The sequence below is a fragment of the Hibiscus syriacus genome, unplaced genomic scaffold, assembly GCF_006381635.1.
Source record: "Hibiscus syriacus cultivar Baekdansim isolate YM2019G1 unplaced genomic scaffold, ASM638163v2 tig00018568_pilon, whole genome shotgun sequence".
NCBI lineage: Eukaryota > Viridiplantae > Streptophyta > Magnoliopsida > Malvales > Malvaceae > Hibiscus > Hibiscus syriacus.
Genome location: NW_024062439.1, coordinates 152179 through 177733, shown reverse-complemented (window position 1 = coordinate 177733; position 25555 = coordinate 152179). Strand labels below are relative to the sequence as shown.

The 25555-nt window shown below is 33.3% G+C and overlaps 3 protein-coding genes across 3 annotated transcripts; 1 reads left to right on the top strand and 2 right to left on the bottom strand.

Moving 5' to 3' along the window:
- Positions 1-11618: 11618 nt before the first annotated feature.
- On the bottom strand, positions 11619-12858 carry LOC120209261 (probable 2-oxoglutarate-dependent dioxygenase AOP1). Its single transcript, XM_039208311.1, has 3 exons — positions 12428-12858; positions 12020-12341; positions 11619-11927 (listed from the first exon to the last, which is right to left on the bottom strand). The coding sequence occupies exons 1-3, from the start codon at positions 12808-12810 to the stop codon at positions 11655-11657; spliced, it is 978 nt and encodes a 325-aa protein (XP_039064242.1). The 5' UTR covers positions 12811-12858; the 3' UTR covers positions 11619-11654.
- A 4564-nt stretch (positions 12859-17422) lies between these two features.
- LOC120209251 (probable 2-oxoglutarate-dependent dioxygenase AOP1) lies at positions 17423-18821 on the bottom strand. The gene is made up of 3 exons (XM_039208305.1): positions 18358-18821; positions 17950-18271; positions 17423-17859 (listed from the first exon to the last, which is right to left on the bottom strand). Exons 1-3 carry the CDS (start codon positions 18738-18740, stop codon positions 17587-17589), a joined length of 978 nt encoding a protein of 325 aa, XP_039064236.1. The 5' UTR covers positions 18741-18821; the 3' UTR covers positions 17423-17586.
- A 5034-nt stretch (positions 18822-23855) lies between these two features.
- Positions 23856-25148, top strand: LOC120209260 (probable 2-oxoglutarate-dependent dioxygenase AOP1). Its single transcript, XM_039208310.1, has 3 exons — positions 23856-24303; positions 24390-24711; positions 24804-25148. The coding sequence occupies exons 1-3, from the start codon at positions 23921-23923 to the stop codon at positions 25074-25076; spliced, it is 978 nt and encodes a 325-aa protein (XP_039064241.1). The 5' UTR covers positions 23856-23920; the 3' UTR covers positions 25077-25148.
- Positions 25149-25555: the final 407 nt, after the last annotated feature.

The window sequence follows — 25555 nt, the reverse complement described above, 5'->3', positions numbered from 1 at the left end:
GTATCGATACTACTATGTAAAGTAGTATCGGTACTCCTTTGGATATCGGTACATTTTTGCATTCTGGAATTTGAGCAATACTAATAGTATCGATACTACCTAGTATCAATACTTCCCTTACCTTTGGTATCGATACCATATGAACAGTATCGATAGTGTTCATGAGATATCGATTCTGTAAGAACAGTATCGGTACTTCTTGTCCAGAAAAGTATTTTGTGCTCAATTCCAAGTTAAATAGACTTTGAATTATTTTTGAAAATTTTTGAAAACTTTGGATAAATTCAATTCAAGTCCAGAAACATTTTGTCATAAATTGTTATATCAAAACATAGTTCAATAGGGTTCATTTAGAACGGTTTAATGCGAGCAAAGCATGAACTTGATGACTAGCATGGTTAAAGAGCTGATGAGGAAGCAAATGTTGAATTACACTGCAAAAGCTCTTTGCGTCAGTGAAGGTTAGTGTCGGCTATTATGGCATTGAGAGACTTGGGATTCTCTTATGTTATTGGGGTTTATAGCCACCCTTTTTCTCTCTCTCAAGCACAAGAGATTTGTTTATGAGCTCGATTACGTTAACAATTCTTATGATTTTGTGATCTCTAGAGACCTAGACAAGGTTTCGGCCCGTTATTCTTGTGCTTGAGATTAGCACGTGTTTAATTTTTTCAATTATATACTAATTAAAGTTTATTCATTATTTGACCAAGTAAGCAACTTGTCTGGTGTCAAAATTCTTGCCATTTCACATCCTAATCCCAAATTCGAGCCCTCTCCACCCATAAAAGGTTTTTAATATTTTCTTTAAATCAACACCAATTAAAGAGTGGCATTGATGAAAAATAATTAAATATAAATATCAATAATAAATTTTATTTTAAAACAAAATATGATGTGGAGGTATCATGTCATCATATTGACTAGACACATCATATCAGCATCTCTCATTACGTGTATGTGCTTGGTTAGCATTAATCGTTAACCATCAATTGACTAATGGTTTCTATCCACCGAAAATATTTTTTGACCCAAAATAAAATGTTGAGTGCTCAAATGTTTCAAAAAAAATACAGATAAATTTGACAACACTGTCAAACGTTAGGGCTATTTTGTTGCATTATGTCAAACGAAAATTGTCTTGCCAAGATGTCCCTTAAACTATTGACCATATTTTAAGGAAATGATGTGTAGCTAAACAGGTCTGGGAAGTAATGGAGAGTAAAATCCAAGTTCATATGCTGGATTGCGATACTTTCCAAGATTGGATAAGAAGAAATTGTTGTTCGAAGAAAGATGTGAACGAGGGAGTCAACCAAGGCATCATCTTCTCAACGATGATATGGGGGTTTTGGAAACATATGAATAAAAGGGTCTTTGATCAGAAATTTGAGAATCACAATCAAGTGATCGCTTATGCGGAGAAGATGGAAAATGAGACAGCAATTGGCTTTTACTAGGGATGGGCACGTGTCGGATTGGGTCGGTTTACACCCTCCACCCGATCTGATCCGAAAAATATACATCTTCCATCCGATCCGACTTTTTGAGATAAAATCATAACCCGACCCAAAATAATAAAAAAAATTATTTTTAATTCAATAAAAATAGAGATTTAATTAATAATAATAATATATGGAGATGTATTATTGTAATTATCCTTAAATATATAAGGTAAAATTATTATTTTTTTCGAGTCGGGTATTTTTCAATGCTAAACACGAACCTAATTTTTTCCCAAAAAAATGACCCGATCGAATCAGAACTCGTAGGGTTTAAGTCTCATGCCCATCCCTAACTTCTACTAAGAACTGAACAATATAACAAGGGATCCATTCTAGGTTAAATGGAGAAAACCTTCATTGGGTTAAAGGTTCTGAATTCATATAAAGCCTCCAAATCTACCACCGGATTAGCTACGTCGGGAGGATGAGAATGGCAATTAGTTGGGGGTTTATTCTGAAAATAGGTAGAACAACGAGCTTGACTGTTGAATTATGGAGGGTAAGACAGGGACTTATGTTGGCGAAATCCTTGCAGATCACAAATCTGATAGTTGAACTTGACGTCAAATGGGTAGTGGAAGCTTTGAATGGGGCTAACACAAAAGAAGACTCTGAAGATATTCTTATCAAAGATTGTCAAAATCTCTTGAGAGGATGTTGGATTAGTGATATAAGGCATATTTGACGCGAAGGAAATAGATGTGTCGACTGTAGACACTCATTTTCTTAAAAGATAGAACTAGCACGAGTTTCTCTCCTAGGATGACTCTTCCACCACCATATCTTTTAAAGCAACAACCACACCAACAAACGTGCAACAACCAAGCAAGGAGTCTAGTTGCATTAGGATTATATTGTTAATAGCATTCTAAAAATAGTTAGTTTTTTTCACTATAAATACATGTAATCCTCCCCATTTGTAACACACGCTTTACATACAAAATACAGAGGAAAGCACGGAAAATACAAAGGCAAAGCTATTGTAAACGATTCGAAAAGGAAATAAAAGGTAGCATCTTTTTTACTTTTGATTCGGTCTCTTACATTTACGTTTTAATTATTATTATTTTATTTATTTAACTTTATTTATACGCACATTTCCCTTGTTACTCATTTTATTTAATTTTTTTTGTTATTTTTCTTTTCTTTTTTTCCATGTAATATTTTTTTACATTTTATGCATTTTCTTTTTTACTTTAGTATATATTTTTATTTTTTTAGATTTTATATATATATATATATATATATATATATATTATTTTATTATCAATTTTATTAATTTATAGATATATACTATTTTATTTATTTATTTTATATATATATATATTATTTTTACTTTTTATTATTATTTTATTTATTTATTTTATTTATATAGTTTTTTCTTCTTCTTTTATTTTTTTATATTTATTTTACTTACTATTTTATCTTTGCTTTCTTTATCTTATCTTTTATTTAATTAGTTTTTTCTTCATTTTAATTTTATTTTATTTATTTATTTCTTATCTTTTTATCTAAAATTGTTTTTTGACCTTGTTAAGGACACACCTTTAAAACTATCTAAGGTAAGTAATTATGATCGTATTTTTACATTTTAATTTTAAATTACAATTTTCTTAATTTAAGACAACCGGCAAATTAATTGGTACCGAAAGGGCGGTTCAAGTGTGCTAATCTTTCATTGATCGTAACCGACTCCCGAACCCGACACATTTCTGATAAAAACACAGATCATGTAAGATGGTGTCTGGCCCACCTAAATTCGTTTTAAAGTGGTCGGTGGCGACTCCCAACCCAATTATTTCAAGTCGAAGCCCAATTCGGGGCCCAACCGAAATACGATTACGACAGCTTGGCGACTCTATTGGGGACAGGTAAGTGAGTCAGGCTAAGGGAATTTCCAGTTGTCTTTTTAACAAAAAGGGTAAGTTTAAATTGTAAGGTAACATTTCGATCCTTATTGCTTACTTTTGATTATATTTTTGAGTAAATAGTTGTACTAACCATTTTCTAATGATTTCAGCCCTTCAAAGCTTGTTTTCCACTTAAGGCTCTGAACCTGAGCTCTGAACCCTGTTTAACTATGGGTGGAAGCGACGCCTTCGTGTAAATTTATTCACCGCACAGGCCTAGCAAGTAGCCTTCAGGATTCATATACCTTATGTATTCGTGTGAATTTATTCATCGCATAGACATAAGGGAATGTGTCCTCTCGAGTTTAACTTAGTCCACACAAGCCTGTGATGGTTTTAGGACTAAGGGTCTGGTAAGCCTAAGGGGGCACCGGCAAGGAGAACTCGGGTACCGTTTTCTAGAACCTAAACCGAGAGATTACAGGGAATTAGAGCCCATCCCAAAACCTCATTCCAAACCCTAGGCTACTTTGTTTCATGCTTTACTTTCTGTTCAAAGCATGCGAACTAGAAAAATATGCGGTTAGGATTTCTGTGAAGTTAGCATGCGGGATAGAGATCATGTTCGGGTATATGGGGTAAATATCATGTGGGGCATGATTTTTCATTTTTATTATTGTTTTGATTTACCTCACTAACTCTATTTTACTTTTGTTATCTTTTATTTTGTTTTCATCATTTGCATCATTTAAAAGAGGTGTTGATCCACCAAAAACGTGTTTGTTAAAACATGAATGATCTGCATTAATGGACAAAGGGGTTGTAATACAAGAGGTGAAAAACGCAGGGGTCCGGCTATGGTCAGAAAAGACTCAGAAAGAAAATGAGGATAATCTGGAAGACAACTATGTGTCACATTCGATCAAGAAGACATGATGCCCACAATCAAATAGATCAAAAGTTAACTTTTCAAAAATGGGTTGACAAAGGTGGCAGGGGCAAGACGAGAAAAAGGTTACTGACCTCGAGAGTCCCTTCAAAGACAACAAGAACAAGATGACAAAACGATAGCTGAATTGGAAGCCATTGTCGACAAATTCAATGAACTTCAGATAATCCCTTTGATGGAGGATTTCAATGATGTTTCCGTTATAGAACAGGTTCAGCAAAGGATGAAAGCCAGAGATGCAGTCATTCGATACTTCTAGGAACAAGTACAAAAAATAGCTCGTCACTTGCACGATTTAGCCAGAGAAGCCAGAGTGGTTCGTCAGGGTATTTGACCGCTGACAGACGAAGGTAGAAGACTAGTTAACTTGTTTTAGGGTCTAAATGATTTAGTCTGGATGTACCTTTAAATATGTTTATTTTCTCTTAAAAGATAAAACACTTTTGTCCCAATAAAGATTATTTATAATAACAGACATGTTTTTAGATCAATGCTTCAAACATTTCATGTAATTTTGATTTTGCATCTACATTTTATTTTTAAGCATTTTCATAAACATGAAATTTCTTCATGGAGAATTCGATAAAGTGGTTTTAACCACATGACACCACATGGAAGCAAGATTGTAACATCAAAAGAAAAAAACTGAAATCACAACGAATGAGCCCGATCAGCTGGTTGTACGACTAAGCCTACCAGGATGATCTGAGAAAAGAGTCCACATATCCTAAGGGATACGATGTTGAAGCTGTTTACAGTTGCCACATAGGATGCTCCATACATTCCTCTGAGAACTATAAGGCGCTGAAGCGCGCGATCTAAAACCTGATGGATTCAGGGGGATGGACAGCGAAGAATGGGACATTGCATATATCATTTGCACTTAGAAGATTGTTTTGTTTGAACACATCTTTGATCTTTCATGTTTGCTTAATCTTTTAAACGATTGAATTTATGCTACTTTCTAAGGTGGAGCAATTGAACAAATTTTAATCTTTAGTTCTTCGAATATTAAATGAATTAAGGATTCTTTTAATTCTTCAAGAATTATATATTTTTGACATATGGCAAGATTAGACCTTTCTTATCCTGTCTCAACCCCCAAAATAAAATACCTTAATTCTTTACCCAAAATAATTCATGGTCATTACCAAAAAGACCAAAATTTAACATTACCTCCCTTTGAAACTTTTGAACATTGCCTTTATCTTTTGATACACCCATACCTTTCTTTGAGTCAAATAAAGTCACACCATTATCTTTTTTAGACTCAAAATTGACATTTTTATGCCATTAAAACCCAAGGCATTGAGTTGTTCATTTGAACATGAGCCTTCTTCTAAGACACAACATTGAGACATGTTGGGGGCAAGAAGCAGAAAGAAGAATTCACTCGGAATAATTCTACCATGCATTAATTGCACTATTTTCATATGAATAAAATAATCCTGAAAATCTATCCCCCTGGGGATACCTCTTCTGTGAGGACTTCCATGTATGAAATGATGAACGACTTTCTTTCTTCATCCCTTCACAACAGGAGAAAATATATATCCCTTGTGTCCCCTTTTGAGCCTATAGTATTTTTCTTCTGATTCAACCCTAACGAATGATCACCCTCCACACTGGAGGGCAAGGTGGAGAAACTCTACTCACATGAGTGAAGACATTGATTCAGATGAGATACTGAAAAGTGAACCAAATGCCAAGTGCAAAGATTTAATCAAAGCAAAAAGAGAAAAAAGCAAAGAGAAAAAAACAAAGGAAAATTGAAGAAAAAAAAAAGAGAAGATGCATATACAAAGATTCTCTCGATTCAAATGACGCATCAAGATTCAAACTATGAGATTGATCAAGCACAATCATTTTCGAATCACTGAACCACTTCACTCGAAGATCATAGAGCATCAAATGAGATTGATCAAGCACAATCATTTCTGAATTACTGAATCACTCCACTCGAAGATCATGGAGCATCAAGAGAGAGACACATACGAGCAGATTCAAATTGAGCAAGATATGATCGAAGACATTAGAATGAATTGATCCTTGGTTCAATCACCCTTAAAAACTTGTTTGGGATTTTTATCCCTTTCTTTCATAACCATGAACCATGACCTACGTTATGTGCCTTAAAAGTCAATTCTAATCATACATGGATTTCTAAACAGAAGAGACTATCTTCAGATTTCATCCCGCCCATCAGGATTAATCTTTATTTGCAAAAAATAGTGTAATTAGTGTATGATAGAGAAAAATAATAAAAGGGGGTTCAAGACGTAAATTACAAATGACGTCTTGAAACTAAAGGAGGATTCGAGTTGAAAACTTGAAAAGGCGGCTCGAATACAAAAATTGGACAGCTGAGGCGATCGCATGAATTCCTTGATAAGGCATCGCATAATCCGAGCTTGACCATGAAAGTTGGGAATCGAAGAACACTTCCAATAGAGGAGCATGCAAGATACCCCATCAAACCTTTGAGCATCAAATAAACAAAAATGCCAAACCTTTGACCAAACACAATAACCTGAGACATTTTTATCCTTTCCTTACTTAACCATTTCCCAAAAATATATTTGATCTTGGCACGTGTCAAACGGCTATAATTTATTGAAGGATTAACAATGTAATTAATTCTTTGATATCCAATGAACTCTAATTTTATGATTTGTCTCAATTGTAAAACCGTGAAAGGGGTAATATTTTCAAAACTTTTGGTTAAACATTTTTCGAAACTCTTTTTTGATATTTTCATAACTTTAGAAAAAACATTTTTTTTCAAAACAAGACAATCTCTCTAGAGTGGATCTTGGTAAATGACATGTGGCTCTCAAACACAAAACTCATGCTTATAATCAATGATGAAGCAAAAAAATCAGGAACAATGAAGGCATCTTTGAAGATTTAACATCAAATGTTAGGGCATTTTTTTAGATTTAACATCAAATGTTGGGCCATTTTTTGAGATTCAACACCGAATATTTGGGCATCTTTGGGAATTCAACATCCTGATGCAAATTATTAGACCTTTTGAAGGCATTTCCTCTATATGCAGGAATAAGCACACAAAGCACGAGACGCTATCCAGGGTATAAAACAAAACTAATTCATGTTACATGCATCTTAGACATACTTAAGAGCATCGCATTTATCATTTTTTGTATACATAAGTTTTTGCAGCTTTTAGAGTTAAGTTTCAACTTCAAGATGAAGGATGCTTGATTCAAAAGCACATGGTGGTTGCTCTATCTCACAGCGAAGGCAACTGTCTGACAACAAAACAACTTTCCAGTTTCAGTCAGAGTCAATTTCAACTTCACGGCGAATGATATTGAACTCAAAGCGACACAATTCGCTCGAGAGTAGATTTCAACTTCACGACGAAAGATATCTAGCTCGAAGCCAAGCTTCACAATAAAGGGGTCATCCACAGTTTCGACTTCACAACGAAGGGAATCGTGTCCACCTGCAACATACAATACTTGGATTTCAAATTCACAACAAATGATATCCAAGTCAAGGCTCAACTTCACGACGAAAGGGCCACCTGCGATTTCAACTCCACGACGGAGGATATCGTGCCACTCGAGACAACACAAGTTCAACTCCACACGAAGGGACGGCTGGTTGTCAACAAAAAAATTCCCAATTTCAGAGCCAATTTCAACTTCACAGCGAAGGATATTGGACTCGAGACAACACAAGTTCAACTTCACAACGAAGGGACGGCTGGTTGTCAACAAACAATTTCCCAATTTCAAAGCCAATTTTAACTTCACAACAAATGAAATTGGACTCGAGACAGCACAAGCTCAACTTCACAGCAAAGGGGCGGCTGGCTGTTAACAAACAATTTCTTAGTTCCAGAGCCAATTTTAACTTCACGGCGGAGGATATTGGACTCGGAACAATACAACTTACTTGGATTTCAACTTCACGACGAAGGATATCCAATTTCAAGGCTCAACTTCACAACGAAGGGGTCATCCACGGTTTCAACTTCACGACGAAGGGAATCGTGCTCACCATTGTCTCTCTTGAGACAGTTTCCAAGTTTCCCTTGAAACAAAATATTTGAATCTGTTTTCATTGAAACTAATTTCGTCTCCCTTGAGACATTTTCTTTTGGAACTAAATTTTGTCTCCCTTGAGACAGTTTCTCTTGAAACATAAACATTGAAAACATTTCCCTTGAAATGAATTTTATCTCGATTGAGATAGTTTCCCTTGAAACGAAATTTTGTCTCCCTTGAAACATAAACATTGAAAACATTTCCCTTGAAATAAATTTTATCTCGCTTGGGGTAGTTTCCCTTAAAACAAAATTTTGTCTCCCTTGAGACAGTTTCTCTTGAAACATAAACATTGAAAACATTTCCTCTTAAATTAATTTTGTCTCTCTTGAGATGGTTTCCCTTGAAACAAAATTTTGTCTCCCTTGAGATAGTTTCTCTTGAAACATAAACCTTGAAAACGTTTCCCTTGAAACACAAAATATTTAAATTAGTTCCCCTTAAAACGAGTTTTGAGACAGTTTCCCTTGAAACAAAATCTTGTCTCTCTTGAGACAGTTTCCCTTGAAACAAATTTTGTCTCTCTTGAGACAGTTTCCCTTGAAACAAAATCTTTGAATATCTTTTCCTTGAAACAAATTTCGTCTCCCTTGAGACAGTTTCTTTTAGAATTAAGTTTTGTCTCTCTTGAAACAGTTTCTTTTGAAACAAATTTTGTCCTTCTTGAGACAGTTTCTCTTGAAACACAAAAAAAACCCTCGAAATTGTTTCTCTTGAAACACACACACACAAAAACCTTTGAAAATGTTTCTCTTGAAACACCAAACCCTCGAGTTCGATTACACTCAGCTTCGAGGGCACATCATTTACAGCATAACTCAAGGCTAGAAGGGTTATCTGTCACCAAAAGACCTTCGAGTTCGACTATGCTCAGCTCTACGGCACATCATTTACAGCATAACTCAAGGTAAGAAGGGCTATTTATCAATAAAATTGTCGAGCTCGATTCTATTCAGCTCGATGACACCTCAATCACACTATGGTCCGGCTGTAATCGAGGTTTTTCAAGCTGAGAAGAAGGTCTGGGTTAGCCGTGCCTTAGAAGCAAAAAGCCTTTTTTCCGTCAGCATAGTTTAAGTCGAGAAAAGTTATCTGTCAGCGAAGACTTTTCGAGTTTGGTTTCATTCAGCTCGAGGGCATATCAACCATATTGTGGAGTCAAGAGATTACTTTCTAGTCGAATTTTTAGCCAAGGTCTTTAAACCGAGAAGAAGACCAAAGTGGACTACAACGAGAAGCCACATTCTGATTCAAATCATTTCAATATGGACTCGACTTCGCGACGGAGGAGCCATCCGCAAATCAATTCGACAAGGAGTTATTCTTCAACTCCACTGAACGAAAATTTGTGTCTTTTTATCTTTGTCCTATTTTTCGTTCCACGAAAAAGGACAAAGAGGGGCAGCTGTAGACACCTATTTTCTTAAAAGATAGAACTAGCAAGAGTTTCTCTCCTAGGATGACTCTTCCACCACCATATCTTTTAAAGCAACAACCACACCAACAAACGTGCAACAACCGAGCAAGGAGTCTAGTAGCATTAGGATTCTATTATTAATAGGATTCTAAAAATAGTTAGTTTTTTTCACTATAAATATATGTAATCATCCCCATTTGTAACACACGGTTTACATACAAAATACAGAGGAAAGCACGGAAAATACAAAGACAAAGCTATTGTAAACGATTCGAAAATAAAATAAAAGATAGCATCTTTTTTACTTTTGATTCGGTCTCTTACATTTACGTTTTAATTATTATTATTTTATTTATTTAACTTTATTTATATGCACATTTCCCTTGTTACTCATTTTATTTAATTGTTTTGTTATTTTTCTTTTCTTTTTTTTTTCATGTAATATTTTTTTACATTTTATGCATTTTCTTTTTTACTTTAGTATATATTTTTATTTTTTTAGATTATATATATATATATATATATATATATATATATATTATTTTTATTATCATTTTTATTAATTTATATATATATATATACTATTTTTTTATTTTTTTATTTATTTTATATATATATATAATTTTTACTTTTTTATTATTATTTTATTTATTTGTTTTATTTATATAGTTTTTTCTTCTTCTTTTTATTTTTTTATATTTATTTTACTTACTATTTTATCTTTGCTTTCTTTGTCTTATCTTTTATTTAATTTGTTTTTTCTTCATTTTAATTTTATTTATTTATTTATTTCTTACCTTTTTATCTAACATGGTTTTTTTACCTTATTAAGGTCACACCTTTAAAACTATCTAAGGTAAGTAATTGTGATCGTATTTTTACCTTTTAATTTTAAATTATAATTTTCTTAATTTAAGACAACCAACAAATTAATTGGTACCGAAAGGGCGGTTCAATGGTGTTAATCCTTCCTTGACCGTAACCGACTCCCGAACCCGACACATTTCTGGTAAAAACGCAGATCAGGTAAGATGGTTTCCGACCCACCTAAATTCGTTTTAAAGTGGTTGGTGGCGACTCCCAACCCAATTATTTCAAGTCGAAGCCCAATTCGGGGCCCAACCGAAAGACGGTTACGACACCGACCGTTTAGCAAACCTGGCTAGAACTCAATTGGAAAGCGTAACAATTCTTAAAAATCCGCTAGGGGAAATAAAACCCTTACTGGAAGCTGATAAGAGAGGAATTACTTTCCTCATAATGTAGGCGATATTATCTGTCGTCCTAACCTACATACAAAAAAGAAGATAATTCTCAATCATTTGACATTAAACGTTAATATCACTAATATTTGGGGTGTTTGAACATAATATCTTAAAGAATAACAATAATTATTTTACTATCAAGATTGTTTGATTCGTGCCAATATTTTTTTCATCGCTTTTTTAATAAAATCGTATGTATCAAGGAAAAACAATTTTTTATTTTTACAAATTTTATTATGATTTATTTTATTTTTCGTTTAAAAATAAAAAAGAATAAAATAGTAAAATTATTTAAAATTAAAGAAATTTAAAAAAATATATATTATTATAAATTAACTAAATAAAATATGATAATTATAACACTTTATATTTAATTTCTTATTGGTATACTTGATTATATACGTTCAGAAAATGAACAATATATTGTAACCAAAAGGGAAAAAAAGAAAATGAACAACGTAAACATGATAGTAACATTAATAAAATACAACACTATACAAAATAACATGGATTACAAGGCAATGACTCAATTCGTTATTTTGTAAAAGAAATTTAAAGTCATATTTGAACTTCGTCGATATGAGCCATGATTTTAATTGGAAACCGGCGGTGAGAGAGAAGCGAAGGCATGGATCTGCTTGGTGGATTCGATGTGATTTGCTTTCTCGGAAAAGGCAAAGAGGATGAACTCTTTGAAGTCAAAGTCTTTGAAAAGTTGAGGATGTTGTTCGTCCACGAGCTCTCTGGGAGTAGTGATCATGGTACCCTCAGCTGGAACTGAAAAGCATGCCATAGAGAATCGATCTTTGTTTCCGCTCATCATCACTCTGTGATTCACCGCTTTTATTCTCCCATTACTCCATGCCTTCAATTTTCCATTTTCCACACACAGTTAATAATATAAATTTAGATATGGACAACTAGAGATATGATATTAACAGTAGTACATATAAATACCATGAGAGGATCTCCGACCACAAAGAAAAAGGAGCCGGGAGTTGAAGACAGCTTGACCCATTGGCCGTCATCGAGCTCAATTTCGAGGCCTGAAACAAGATCATCGCAGATGATTGTGCTGACTGGTTTATCAGTATGAGAATGGAATGCTTTCTCGTAAACCCCAGTTGGAGGTGCCTTGTATTTCATCATCCGCAGCAGCATGTCGTAGTTGCTCACCACTGACTCCAATTTCTCCCCTAATCCATAGCCATCTATTATCATTAACCATATCGTACGGGTCAGCTCCTTCATCTGATTGACTATGGTGTGCACAGTTTCGCTGTGACAAATTAAACATCAAAACATTTGATTAATGATTTGCCAGATTTCGAATCACAAATTAAGGTGAAGAACAGGTGTTATTACCAAAAGCGGGGGTGACCATCAGGCCACATAAGTTGAGCGAAGTTTTTAACACCCTCATAGTTGGAGGCACCTACAATTCCGTACCCTTCATACAACGACTCATCAGTGCATGGTCCAATGAAGCCATGGTAAGGCTCGGGATTAACGTTTCTCTGTTTATTTTCCAATGGAACTTCCTCAACCAGTTCTTTTAGTAACCCGAACGTGTCGTCTCGGAGCTTCTGCGATATGCTTCGGTACACCACCTGAAAACAACCGTAAGTCTCGAGCGCCTCCCGAACCCTCTTGCACAGTTGGTTCCACCCTTCGGTTCCTCGCACCAGGTCCGGCGATCCGGTTCCAAACTCAATGACAGGGATCTGAAACTCTGCATTGGCACCCATGTTAATTTTATTATGGCCAAACTAGATGGTTTTCTTAAGACTACAGAACTTGTGAATCAGCTTGGTTTGGTTTTACGAAGGGTTTTATCTCTATTTATAGCATCGGGTATCTAATTTTTGACGGCAAAAATGGATTTATTAAAAAAAAGTCAAATTACACATTCAAGATGAACCAGGTACAAAAACATGCCGGAAAATATAATATGTTAACAAAACTGCCGTGGTACATCAATAGCAGACTAATTAAAAATAAAAAAATCATCAAACGCAGATAAACAGATTCAAAAGTCTCCATTGTCAAGTTGAAGAAATGTTGAACCAATAAACAACTGAATTAAATTATATAATCATTAATTTTAAATTTTCATTAGGTTTAAGCATTAATCAAATATATGATCTAAAATTTATATGTTCTAACTTTAAATTTAAATAAATTATCAACATGATTTTAGTTTGATCTATTCAAATTTTTTACTTAACTCAAACAATTTTCGATTTAATCAAATTTATATGTTTAAGAAATGTAAAACCATGTAGCATCGTTTTCAATCCAATTATATATATATATATTCAAGATGGAGATCTGAATATAAGAAAATATATTTTGACTTGACTGGAAGTTAATTTTGCATATATTCTTCATCCCAATTATAATATGTTGCGCACATATATTTTATATTTTTTTTATAAAAGAATTATTTTAACTTCAAAAATAATATTATTTTAAAAAGTAATCACAATTTGTAAATATAAAATAGACATTATATATAAATATATAAATAATTATTAGTTTTATGTAATAAATATGGTGACATTAAAAAAAAACGAGGGGGAGTGCACCGGTCAAAGTAAAATTTTAACGGCATTTAGCGTTATTATAAAATTAAGACGGCGGATCCAATTTTTTTTATATATAACGTACAAATTTGGCCGCTCTCCATCTTTGGTGTCAGTTTATAGATATAATTTGTGTATTTTATTAATTTATTTGATTATTAAAAATTATAAAATAATTATTTAATTATAGAATATTACTTTATTAAATATTTTGATTATTGAAAGTTACAAAATGATAATTCATATATGTATTATGTTCCAAATTTATTTATTTTTTGTTAAAAAATCAGCTGGACATTACATGATAACTGAGATACAATAGTCATTTGAGATTCTGTGATCGTATTTTATTATATCATAGTCAACAAGTTAACGTTCAACTCATAATATCGTCAATTTTTTAACAGAAAGTGATGGATTTAAAATATAATGAATAGTCGAGTGATTAGTTTGTAACATTTTAAAAGTCGAGGGGTTCAACAAAACAACATTATATAGTCGGAGGATTATTTTGTAATTTTTAATAATCAATGGACTTAATAAATTAATACTATATAGTCGGGGTCCATTTATGTATTTTATCCTATATAAATATGAGTGAAATTTATACAATTGAACTAACATTTTTGTTGTAAGTTGAAGGGTAAAAAAAATATCATTAGGCGTGCAAGTTTGCCCGCTGTTCATCTTCGGTTTTAGTTTCAAGCTTGCAATTCAATAGTCAATAATGTACACTTTTCCGGTTGTCCATCTTTCGATAACAGATTCTTGCTGCAATTCAACAGTCAATACTAGCAAAGCGAGCGTAATAAAATTATTATATAGTTTTTTAATGTTTAGTGGTTCATTTATTTATATTTTAAATTTTTAATTATATTTAAAATGATATTAGATAATATCTAGATTTTATTTATAGAATTATTGTTAAATGATATGCATAATTAGAAAATAAGTGTTCAAACTATCACTTTTTTAAATAGATGTCCAAATTTATTTTCGACTCATTCAGGTGTTAAACGTTATTACTTTAGGTGTCTAGATCGAAAGTGTCGTTAAATTATGTTATTAAAGGAAAAATGTCGCCTTTATAAAATTTTAAAAATTTTATTTAAATAAAAAATTTAAAATTATTATTATATTTATTTAAAACCCCTAGTTTTTCAAAAATTACAACAAAGCCCCAAATCCCTAAAATCACCCACAAATTCCTAACCTTAACCCCAAATCCCAACCATGATCTATGTCGTTGACATCGTTGATGTCACGACGCCTCCTCTCTTTTCGGTTAAGATTGTCATTGCCATCGCTCGTGCAGTCGGGTCACGCAAATATCGTAATTATTTCTAGGGATGGCAACAGGTCAGGTGGCCGGGTTTTTAGTCGACTCGGCCTATCCAAAAAATATGTATCCTCCACCTAAACTCGACCAGACCCAAAAATTATATATGTTCCATCCGACCCGGTATAAAATAAGAACTTAATTAGAAAATAAAAAATTTTGGAAGAAATTACATTATTATCCTTGGGTCGAGTCAGAGTTTTTTCACCCTCCACCCAAATCGAGCCCGACCTCACTCCTATAAAAAAATTCAACTCGACCCGACTCAATTTTTTTATAAAAAATCTTATCATATCGGATCAGGTCAGGTCAGAACCTGTCATTTTCTGGTTAAATTGCAATCCCTAATTATATCTCCAAATGTTTCGCCATTAATCGATTTAAATCGTGTCATCATTGGTTGTTCATCATGTGGGTGGTCATCGAGAGGCACGGTCGGTGGTAGGTTCAACTGACAGCAATAATGGCGGTAAAGGAAGGTGACGACATGGGTATAGGGACTAGATTTAGGAATTTCAAAGTTTGAGGGGTTTTTTAATTGTTAGGGTTGATGAAGCTCAAATTAAACAACCGAAATATGTACAAGAGAGGTTAATCGGCAAAAAGTGATTAGGGAGTAAGGAGAAAGAAAAGATAGACAATTTTACACAACGATTTATAGTGGTTCGACTTCTCAACTAAATCTACCTCCACTACCGTTTACCTCCTCACTAAGGATTTTCCAACAAATCCACTAATTTGTTCTTTCTTTTTTCAATGACAAAGAGATAATCTTTACAAAAACTCCCTAGCTTTTCAAAGGTTCAGCTAAAATCAAAACCCCTTTACAAGGAAAAAAAATGTAAACAAATAAAACCTCTAAAAAGGAATGTGTTTACAAATTAAAGCTCACAAGAATAAAATATTTACAAGAGAAAGTAAAAATAAGAATGAAAATCTCTTCTCTTGTGTTTGATTTCTTGGATAGATGTTCTGATCCTTCTTCAAGTGACTTGAACTTGTATTTATATGTTGGAATGAGTTTGTGGATGTTTCTAGCCGTTGGGGATGATTTCTAGCGTTGGAGGATGTTTTCTCTGCAAAAATAAAATGCACAGTACAGAGGGTATCGATACTCCTATAGGGAGTATCGGTACTACCTTTGTTATTTTTAAATAAAACTAGTCGTTACTAGTCGTTGGGCCTGACGGTATCGATACTAAACATATGGTATCAATACTACTATGGAAAGTAGTATCGGTACCCCTTTGGGTATCGATACCTATTTTGCATTCTGGAATTTGAGCAATGCTAGTAGTATCAATACTACCTGAGAGTATCGATGCTTCTCCTACCTTGGGTATCAGTACCACATGAACAGTATTGATATTGTTCATATAATATCGATACTGTAAGAACAGTATCAGTACTTTATACGTGAAAATCATTTTTTTGCTCAAATTCACTTTTAAAGGACTTTGAATTATTTTTGAAAACTTTGAATAAATTCAATTCAAGTCCAAAAATATTTTGCCTTAATTTGTTATATCAAAATATTATAAAATATAGTTCAACATTAATATTTTTGAAAATTTTGGAGTTTTTTAAATATAATTTTAAGTCTTTTAATTTTAGATAAAATTTTAAAAATTATATGATCGCGACACGTGTCTTTTAACTATAGAATCTAACGTTCGTTACGGTTCAGGCACCTAAAATGATAACGTTTGTAACGTTAGATACCTGAATGAATGGAAAAAAGTTTAGTCACTTATATATTTTCTAATTAAGCCTAAATGATAATATATCAAATAGGACTAGTAAAATTAATTGCCATTGAAGGATCAATCATTGTTCTCTTCTATCTTTTTATGTTTTTCCTTCACTTCCTCTTCTTTCTTTTCTTCTCTTTCTCAAATTTCTAAGTTCTTTTTATAAATTCGTTTTCAATGATAATATATCAAATATGACTGGAGTGGACTTTACAGAAGTAAGTGCTTATCTACTCAATGCATGACATTAACAAATATCATCAGCTACTATTATTTATCCTAATAAGGTTTGAATTCCGTAGTTGCAGAATGTCGCAAACAAAATAGAAATCCATCTCCAAACATCATTCACTTAACAATTACTACAACACAACCATTAACAAGATATAGTAAATTTACTTAATAATCACATAAATTACACATTACTCCATTTTCATGGTAGCAACCTTGATACACTTAAGCACAAATCGAGCAACCTCAGTAATAAAGGAATTATTGTTATTCTTTGAGGTCTCGAGTTCGAACACTAAGAATGTTAGGAGTGTGAACGTTCAATGTCAAATGGTCAAGAGTTATCTTTGAATAGATATTATCTTATACTACCCTTAGATTAATCAAAATTAGAAAAAAAAAACATTGGCACACTTGCAAAATTATATGATAAGAAAAACCAAAATCATTGTAATACGATATAAAAACACAATTTTTGAGTCATTATTTATAACAAACTAAAATTATAGAAATACAATATGAATCAACAAGGATTCTAAGATGAGGACTCATTTATTATTTTATAACATAAATTTGAAGTCATAATTGGGTTTCCCCATCATATGAGCCGCCATCATTTTAACTGGAAACAGGTGGAGAGAGAGAAGCAAATGCTTGGATTTGTTTGGTGGATTCGATGTGTTTTGCTTGCTCGGAAAAGCAAAAAAGGATGAACTCCATGAAGTCGAAGTCTTTGAAAAGTTGAGGATGTTGCTCGTCCACGAGCTCTCTGGGAGTAGTGATCATGGTACCCTCAGCTGGAACTGCAAAGCATGCCATAGAGAATCGATCTTTGTTTCCTCTCATCATCACTCTGTGATTCACCGCTTTTATTCTCCCATTACTCCATGCCTTCAATTTTTCATTTTCCCCACAGTTAATGATACAAATTTAGATATGGACAACTAGAGATATGATATTAACAGCAGTACATATACATACCATGAGAGGATCTCCGACCACAAAGAAAAAGGAGCCGGGAGTTGAAGACAGCTTGACCCATTGGCCGTCATCGAGCTCAATTTCGAGGCCTGAAACAAGATCATCGCAGATGATTGTGCTGACTGGTTTATCGGTATGAGAATGGAATGCTTTCTCGTAAACCCCAGTTGGAGGGGCCTTGTATTTCATCATCCGCAGCAGCATGTCGTAGTTGCTTACCACTGACTCCAATTTCTCCCCTAATCCATAGCTATCTATTATCATTAACCATATCGTACGGGTCAGCTCCTTCATCTGATTCACTATGGTGTGCACAGTTTCGCTGTGACAAATTAAACATCAAAACATTTTATTAATGATTTGTCAGATTTCGAATCACAAATTAAGGTGAAGAACAGGTGTTATTACCAAAAGCGGGGGTGACCATCAGACCACATAAGTTGAGCGAAGTTTTTAACACCCTCATAGTTGGAGGCACCTACAATTCCGTACCCTTCATACAAAGACTCATCAGTGCATGGTCCAATGAAGCCATGAAAAGGCTCGGGGTTAACGTTTCTCTGTTTATTTTCCAGTGGGACTTCCTCAACCAGTTGTTTCAGCAACCCGAACGTATCATCTCGGAGCTTCTGCGAGATGCTTTTGTACACCGCCTGGAAACAACCATAAGTCTCGAGAGCCTCCCGAACTCTCTTGCACAGTTGGTTCCACCCTTCGGTTCCTCGCTCCAAATCCGATGACCCGGTTCCGAACTCGATGACTGGGATCTGAAACTCGGCATTGGCACCCATGTTAATTTGTTACGCTCGAACTAGATGGTTTTCTTAAGATTATTGAGCTTGTGAATCAGCTTGGTTTGGCTTTACGGAGGGAGTTGCTTCTATTTATAGCATCGGGTATTTAATTTTTCAGGGCAAAAAATATAATTATTAATAAGAATAGTCAAATTACATTCAAGATAAACCAGCTACAAAAAATGCTGGAGAATATAACATGTTAACCAAAAAAAAAAAATCGGAGATAAACAGATTCAAAAGTCTCCATTTGTCTAGTTGAATAAATGTTGCACCAATAACTGTATAAACGTCACACACTAAATCCAGGTAGCTACCAATCTTTCACTTCACATTCTCAGTAATATCTGAAACCTTTCTACTATAGCAATTAAAATTCTATTCCACTAAGAAATATTAATTTTTTTAAGTAATTAAATGTAATCACCAATTTTATCTATATAATTCTGATTATCAACATAATCTCAGTTTGATCTATATAATTCTTTTATTCACTTCAAATAAATTTATTTAACTTAATTAAAAATAATAATTTAATTTTGATTTATAAAATAATAGTCATAATAACAAAATCACCTTCAACGTTTGCATAAATGGTCACTTTGTCCCTATCTTTTTCTTTTAGTATTTTAGCCTCCAACGTTTCACTTTAGAGCAAAATGTCCCCTCATTGGATGAAAATTGTAAGTTGACTAACTGTCATTATTTCATACGGACGTAGCAAGTCCATGTATGAAGTCACTTCAGTAAAAAAAATATTTTAGAATAAACTATAATTATAATTAGTTACATATACACATATAAAAGTATATTTAAAAATAGTTTAAAAATATTTTTTTTGTTGAGGTGGTATCACACGTGGACCTGCCATATCAATAAAAAGCGTTGACCGCGTTAGTCAACAAACGATTTCCATCCACTAAGAGACATTTTGTTTTAAAATAAAACATTGAGGGCTAAAATTCTCCAAAAACAAGGGATAAGAGACAAAGTGATCATTTGTGCAAACGTTGAGGGATAACTTTTTTATTATGCTAAAATAATATTTATTAATTTGATTGATTCAAATTCTTTTTTTAACTTTCTACTTGATCAAACGCCCACCGAATGAGATTTCCACAATTAGCAATAAGACAACAAATGCAAAACCATGTACCCGATTATATATTTTTAGTTGACTGGAACTCAATTTTTCAAATATTATTTATCCAAATTGTATAATGCTGACACAACAAAAGAGAAAAGAATAGAAGACATTAACCAAAATCATGACCGTTGATATTTATAAATTCAATGCATCCCAGTTTAGTAAAGTGACTAGTAGTATTGTAGGTGTTAGGGTGTAATGGTAAAACTCTTTATATTTTAATGAAATTTTTATTGTTACGGCACTGAAGTTACCATAAAATTAAGATGCCTGATTAGGGGTGTAAACGAGTCGAGTCGAGTTCGAATATTGTTGAGCTCGACTCGACTCGAAAACTCTGAAATAGAGTTCGATTTGACTCGAAAACTCGCGAGCTTAAAATTTTCAAGTTCGAATCGAACTTGAAATCCTGAACTGAAGCTCGTGAGCAGCTCGAAAAAGCTCAAAATGAAAGAAAAAAAATCTTAAACTTAACTCGATTGAAGCTTCAAACTCAAACTCGAACATGAACCTTAAATACATAAAAATCTTATTGTATTTTTTTAAAAAAATCAATATATAAATATTAATATTATTAATAATTTATTTTCTAAAAAATAAAATCTTAATATATTATATTTTTAAGCTGCTCACGATCTTTTCGAGTCGAATATCGAGTAGCTCGTTTCGGCTCGTTAAGAACTCGAGTCGAGCTCGAGTCGAATCCATTCAATCCGAGTCTTTATCAAACCTTAATCGAGTCAATCTCAAATAACTCGCTATCTGTCTCATCTCACTTACTGCCCTATGTCTAATTCAACTTTTTATATGTAACGTACAACTTTGCCCGCTGTCCTTCTTTGGAGTTTGTTTATAGCTACAATTAGTGGATTTTATGTAAACGTAAAATCTTATCTTCTGAGAATGGATTTTTAATTTTTTAAGAAAAACCAAGTTTAAAAGATTTAGGTGATGAAAATATATTATTAATAATAAATATAATTATTTTGAATATATATAATAATTTAAAATTTTCATATAAAACAACGACTCTAACTTGACGAATACCCCTTAATCCGTCTTTGGTCCCACTCTGTGAATTTTATATATTTGAAATAACGTTGTCTTTTAAGTTTAAGGGTAAAAGTATAATTAGACACACAACTTTGCGTGCAGTCCATCATCGGTAAGGATGAGGGGTCGAGCTAGATTGGGTTTTCGATCAGTCTAACCCGATACGAAAATTATACGTCCTCTATCGGATCTGAATTTAACCCGAAAATTATATATATATCATCCGATCTAAACTTGATTTGATTTTTTGAAATAAAACCCGAATTTAAATTACCCCAACTCGATCCGAAGTAATAGTTATAAAAAATTAATATTTTTATTCAATGAGAAATAGGAATTTATTGAAAAATAATAATATATAGAGGGGTGTTGTTATAATTATCTTAAAATATATAATATAAAATTATAATTTTTTTAAGTCAGATCGAGTCAAATTCGATATTTTTTACTTTAAACTTGAGTCGTTCCGACCTGACTTGACCTTGAAATTTAAAAAATATATATAATCTAATAACGTTATATCGTGTTAAAACTTGTCGAATTGGAATACCTCACCAATCATCAGTTTCAGTTTAAAGCTACAATTCTTTAGTCAATAATGTACACCTTTTCCGGTCTTCGGATACATCTTCTTGTGTGCAATTCAAGAGTCAATACTAGTAAAGAGATGCATAATAACATTAGAGTAAATTACACGGTTTCTCACTTAACTTTATTTTTTCTTTTATTTTGTTTATTATACTTTTAATTTTTTTATTTTACTCACTAAATTTTATATATTAAATAATTTTGTTCACTTTGCCGTTAACTCTCTAACAGTAATAACATGTCATTTTTTTATTAATATTTTATATAAAATAATTGAAAATATAAAGGGTAAATTACACCGTTCTGCACTGAAATATAAAATAAAAACAAAAGGTGGTTGAATGCCACCACCTACCACTGTCGATCGCCGTAGACGGTGACCATTCTGTCCCAAATTTCATAGGTCGCATCGGCACCTTGAGTTCGAATCCGACCTCTATTTTGTCAGAATTTGCTTTGAAGTGCACGAATCAGAGATTGAAAGTGAGAAAGCATAAACGTTTCAGTCGAGATTCACGGATTTTAATACATTTTCCGGTGAAACAACTATCAGATTCGGATTTAGGGGGTCGAGATGAACCGACCCATGACTTTTGGGACCGAACGGCAACCATCAACGAAGATCGACGATGGCCAAAATGAAAAATAACGAGGTGGCCGACGGGGACAATGTGGGGAAAGAAAAAGATTCGAAACGACGTCATTTTGGTGTATATTTGAATTTTCAAAACGAATTCGTTTTGATGCTTGTGCCATGTTATAACACCGTTAGAGAGTTAACGGTAGAGTGAGCAAAATGATTCAATATGTAACGTTCTGAGTAAAATAGAAAAATTGAAAGTATGTTGAGTAAAATAGGAGAGAGAATAAAGTTTAGTGAGACAGTATAATTTACCCATAACGTTATTATACAGTTTTGCAATGTTCAGTGTTTTGTTATTTCTATTTTAATTTTTTTTTTAAATGACATTAGGTAACATATAAATTTTGTTTATAGATTCATATTTTCCAATAATAATATACAACAAATCGATTAACAATTTCTATCAAACAAACTGATATAATTGTATATAACAAATCCAACAGATTTGATCTTGATACTTCTACTTGGGCTAGACTCTTCTAAATCTCGATATCTCTCTGGTATCTTTAACATGGATATCAGTTTCATATGCTTTAAAAACTATTAAATTTATGTAACAAATATTAAAATTTTCTTCTTTTTTCACATGAGTACACACTGACCAAGTAGACCGAGAAATGTCGTCCAAGTTGCCATAGTTGAACGGACCAAATAGGATATTGTATTTCGACTGCAGTCCGATTGTGCAATATATATAATTTGTTTTAATCTTATAACAAGTCAGAATTCAACTTTGCCGATTATAATGTAATCAACCCAAATCTTTTCTTTCCTTCCAAAGCTATTTGGCATGAGAAAATATCCTAGGTCATTAGTCCTTGGGTGTCATTCAGTAGGACTATAACGTACTGTGTTATTGTATAATTTGATGACTTAACTATATAAAATTTAGGCTTCAAATATTAATTTGAGTCCATACACAGAATGTATATTCGAGATCTATATTAGGGCTACATGGTGATTAAGAGTTTGGTTTCATTTTTTTTTATATAATTAAATTCTAGAATAAAATATTTTAAATTTGGAAATTATAGAAATAATCAAAATGGAAACTGAGCTAGCTGATGATGCTTGTATTAAATAATATCCCTTGGTTTTATAGCATCTGATAATTTCTTCTTCTACATAATTCTCCTTTAATCAAGTATTTTATTTGTGTTGAAATTTAATAAGATGTTGGCTGTCAATATTGACTAATCGTTTGCAATTTTCAGTTGTTTGGGATATTTGGTCTCTAGTAAATTAATTGTTTACAATACGCATGGCATGCAGCCATACACGACTCAATTGTTCATGCATATATGTTACTTCACTTAGTTGTGATTTAATAAATTAACACATTCTTAATTAAAATCATCTAGTTTATCCGATCTACCCTATTTTCTACAATAAATACAAAGACAATAAAATAAAATATATGATTTGCTTCTTCTTTTTTAACAAATAAGTATTGTTAAAAAAAATTTACTTTCCTTCTTACTTTAGTTTCGACCAAAACAATAGGGAGAAAAATGTCCCAAAAACTTATATTCAAGGGCTGCTTTATCTTTTAATAAAAAAAAAAAGGGCCGCTCTATCTTGAATGTGTAATTTGACTATTCTTCTTAATAATTCTATTTTTTGCCGTGAAAAATTAAATACCCGATGCTATAAATAGAAGCAACTCCCTCCGTAAAGCCAAACCAAGCTGATTCACAAGCTCAATAGTCTTAAGAAAACCATCTAGTTCGAGCATAACAAATTAACATGGGTGCCAATGCTGAGTTCCAGATCCCAGTCATCGAGTTTGGAACCGGGTCGCCGGATTTGGAGCGAGGAACCGAGGGGTGGAACCAACTGTGCAAGAGGGTTCGGGAGGCTCTCGAGGCTTACGGTTGTTTCCAGGTGGTGTACAAAAGCATATCGCAGAACCTCCGAGACGATACGTTCGGGTTACTGAAACAACTGGTTGAGGAAGTCCCACTGGAAAATAAACAGAGAAACGTTAACCCCGAGCCTTTCCATGGCTTCATTGGACCATGCACTGATGAGTCTTTGTACGAAGGGTACGGAATTGTAGGTGCCTCCAACTATGAGGGTGTTAAAAACTTCGCTCAACTTATGTGGCCTGATGGTCACCCCCGCTTTTGGTAATAACGCCTGTTCTTCACCTTAATTTGTGATTCGAAATCTGGCAAATCATTAATCAAATGTTTTGATGTTTAATTTGTCACAGCGAAACTTTGCACACCATAGTGAATCAGATGAAGGAGCTGACCCGTACGATATGGTTAATGATAATAGATAGCTATGGATTAGGGGAGAAATTGGAGTCAGTGGTGAGCAACTACGACATGCTGCTGCGGATGATGAAATACAAGGCCCCTCCAACTGGGGTTTACGAGAAAGCATTCCATTCTCATACCGATAAACCAGTCAGCACAATCATCTGCGATGATCTTGTTTCAGGCCTTGAAATTGAGCTCGATGACGGCCAATGGGTCAAGCTGTCTTCAACTCCCGGCTCCTTTTTCTTTGTGGTCGGAGATCCTCTCATGGTATGTATATGTATTACTGTTAATATCATATCTCTAGTTGTCCATATCTAAATTTATATTACTAACTGTGTGGGGAAAATGAAAAATTGAAGGCATGGAGTAATGGGAGAATAAAAGCGGTGAATCACAGAGTGATGATGAGCGGAAACAAAGATCGATTCTCTATGGCATGCTTTGCAGTTCCAGCTGAGGGTAGCATAATCACTACACCCAGAGAGCTCGTGGACGAACAACATCCTCAACTTTTCAAAGACTTCGACTTCATGGAGTTCATCCTTTTTTGCTTTTCTGAGCAAGCAAAACACATCGAATCCACCAAACAAATCCATGCATTTGCTTCTCTCTCTCCGCCAGTTTCCAACTAATACCAAATGATGGGAAAACCCAATTATGACCACAAATCGATGCTACAAAATAATAAACTGATTCCCCCGTCCCAAATCCTTGTTGATTCATATTGTATTACTATAATTTTAGTTTGAAATAAACAAAGAGTCGTATTCTATATGATCCAAAATTGTATACCATATTACTACGTTTTAAGTTTTTTTTTCTGCTCTCTCGATCACTCTGATTAATTCAGACAAACCCACATCACACACCTAACTATAATAGGTGAATCTTCCAACAAGAATTTCATGCCTACACAGACTCAAACCCAAGATTTACTTGAACAATATCATTCTCTTACCACTTAAACCAATCCCGTTGGTCATTATATTTTTAGTTTTAGTTTAATAAAAATGTCTCGAAATCTGTGTATTTATATCATATTGTTATGTTATTATTTTGCTTATCTTATAATTGTATCATATTAATGATAATATTATGAATTCAAAATCTG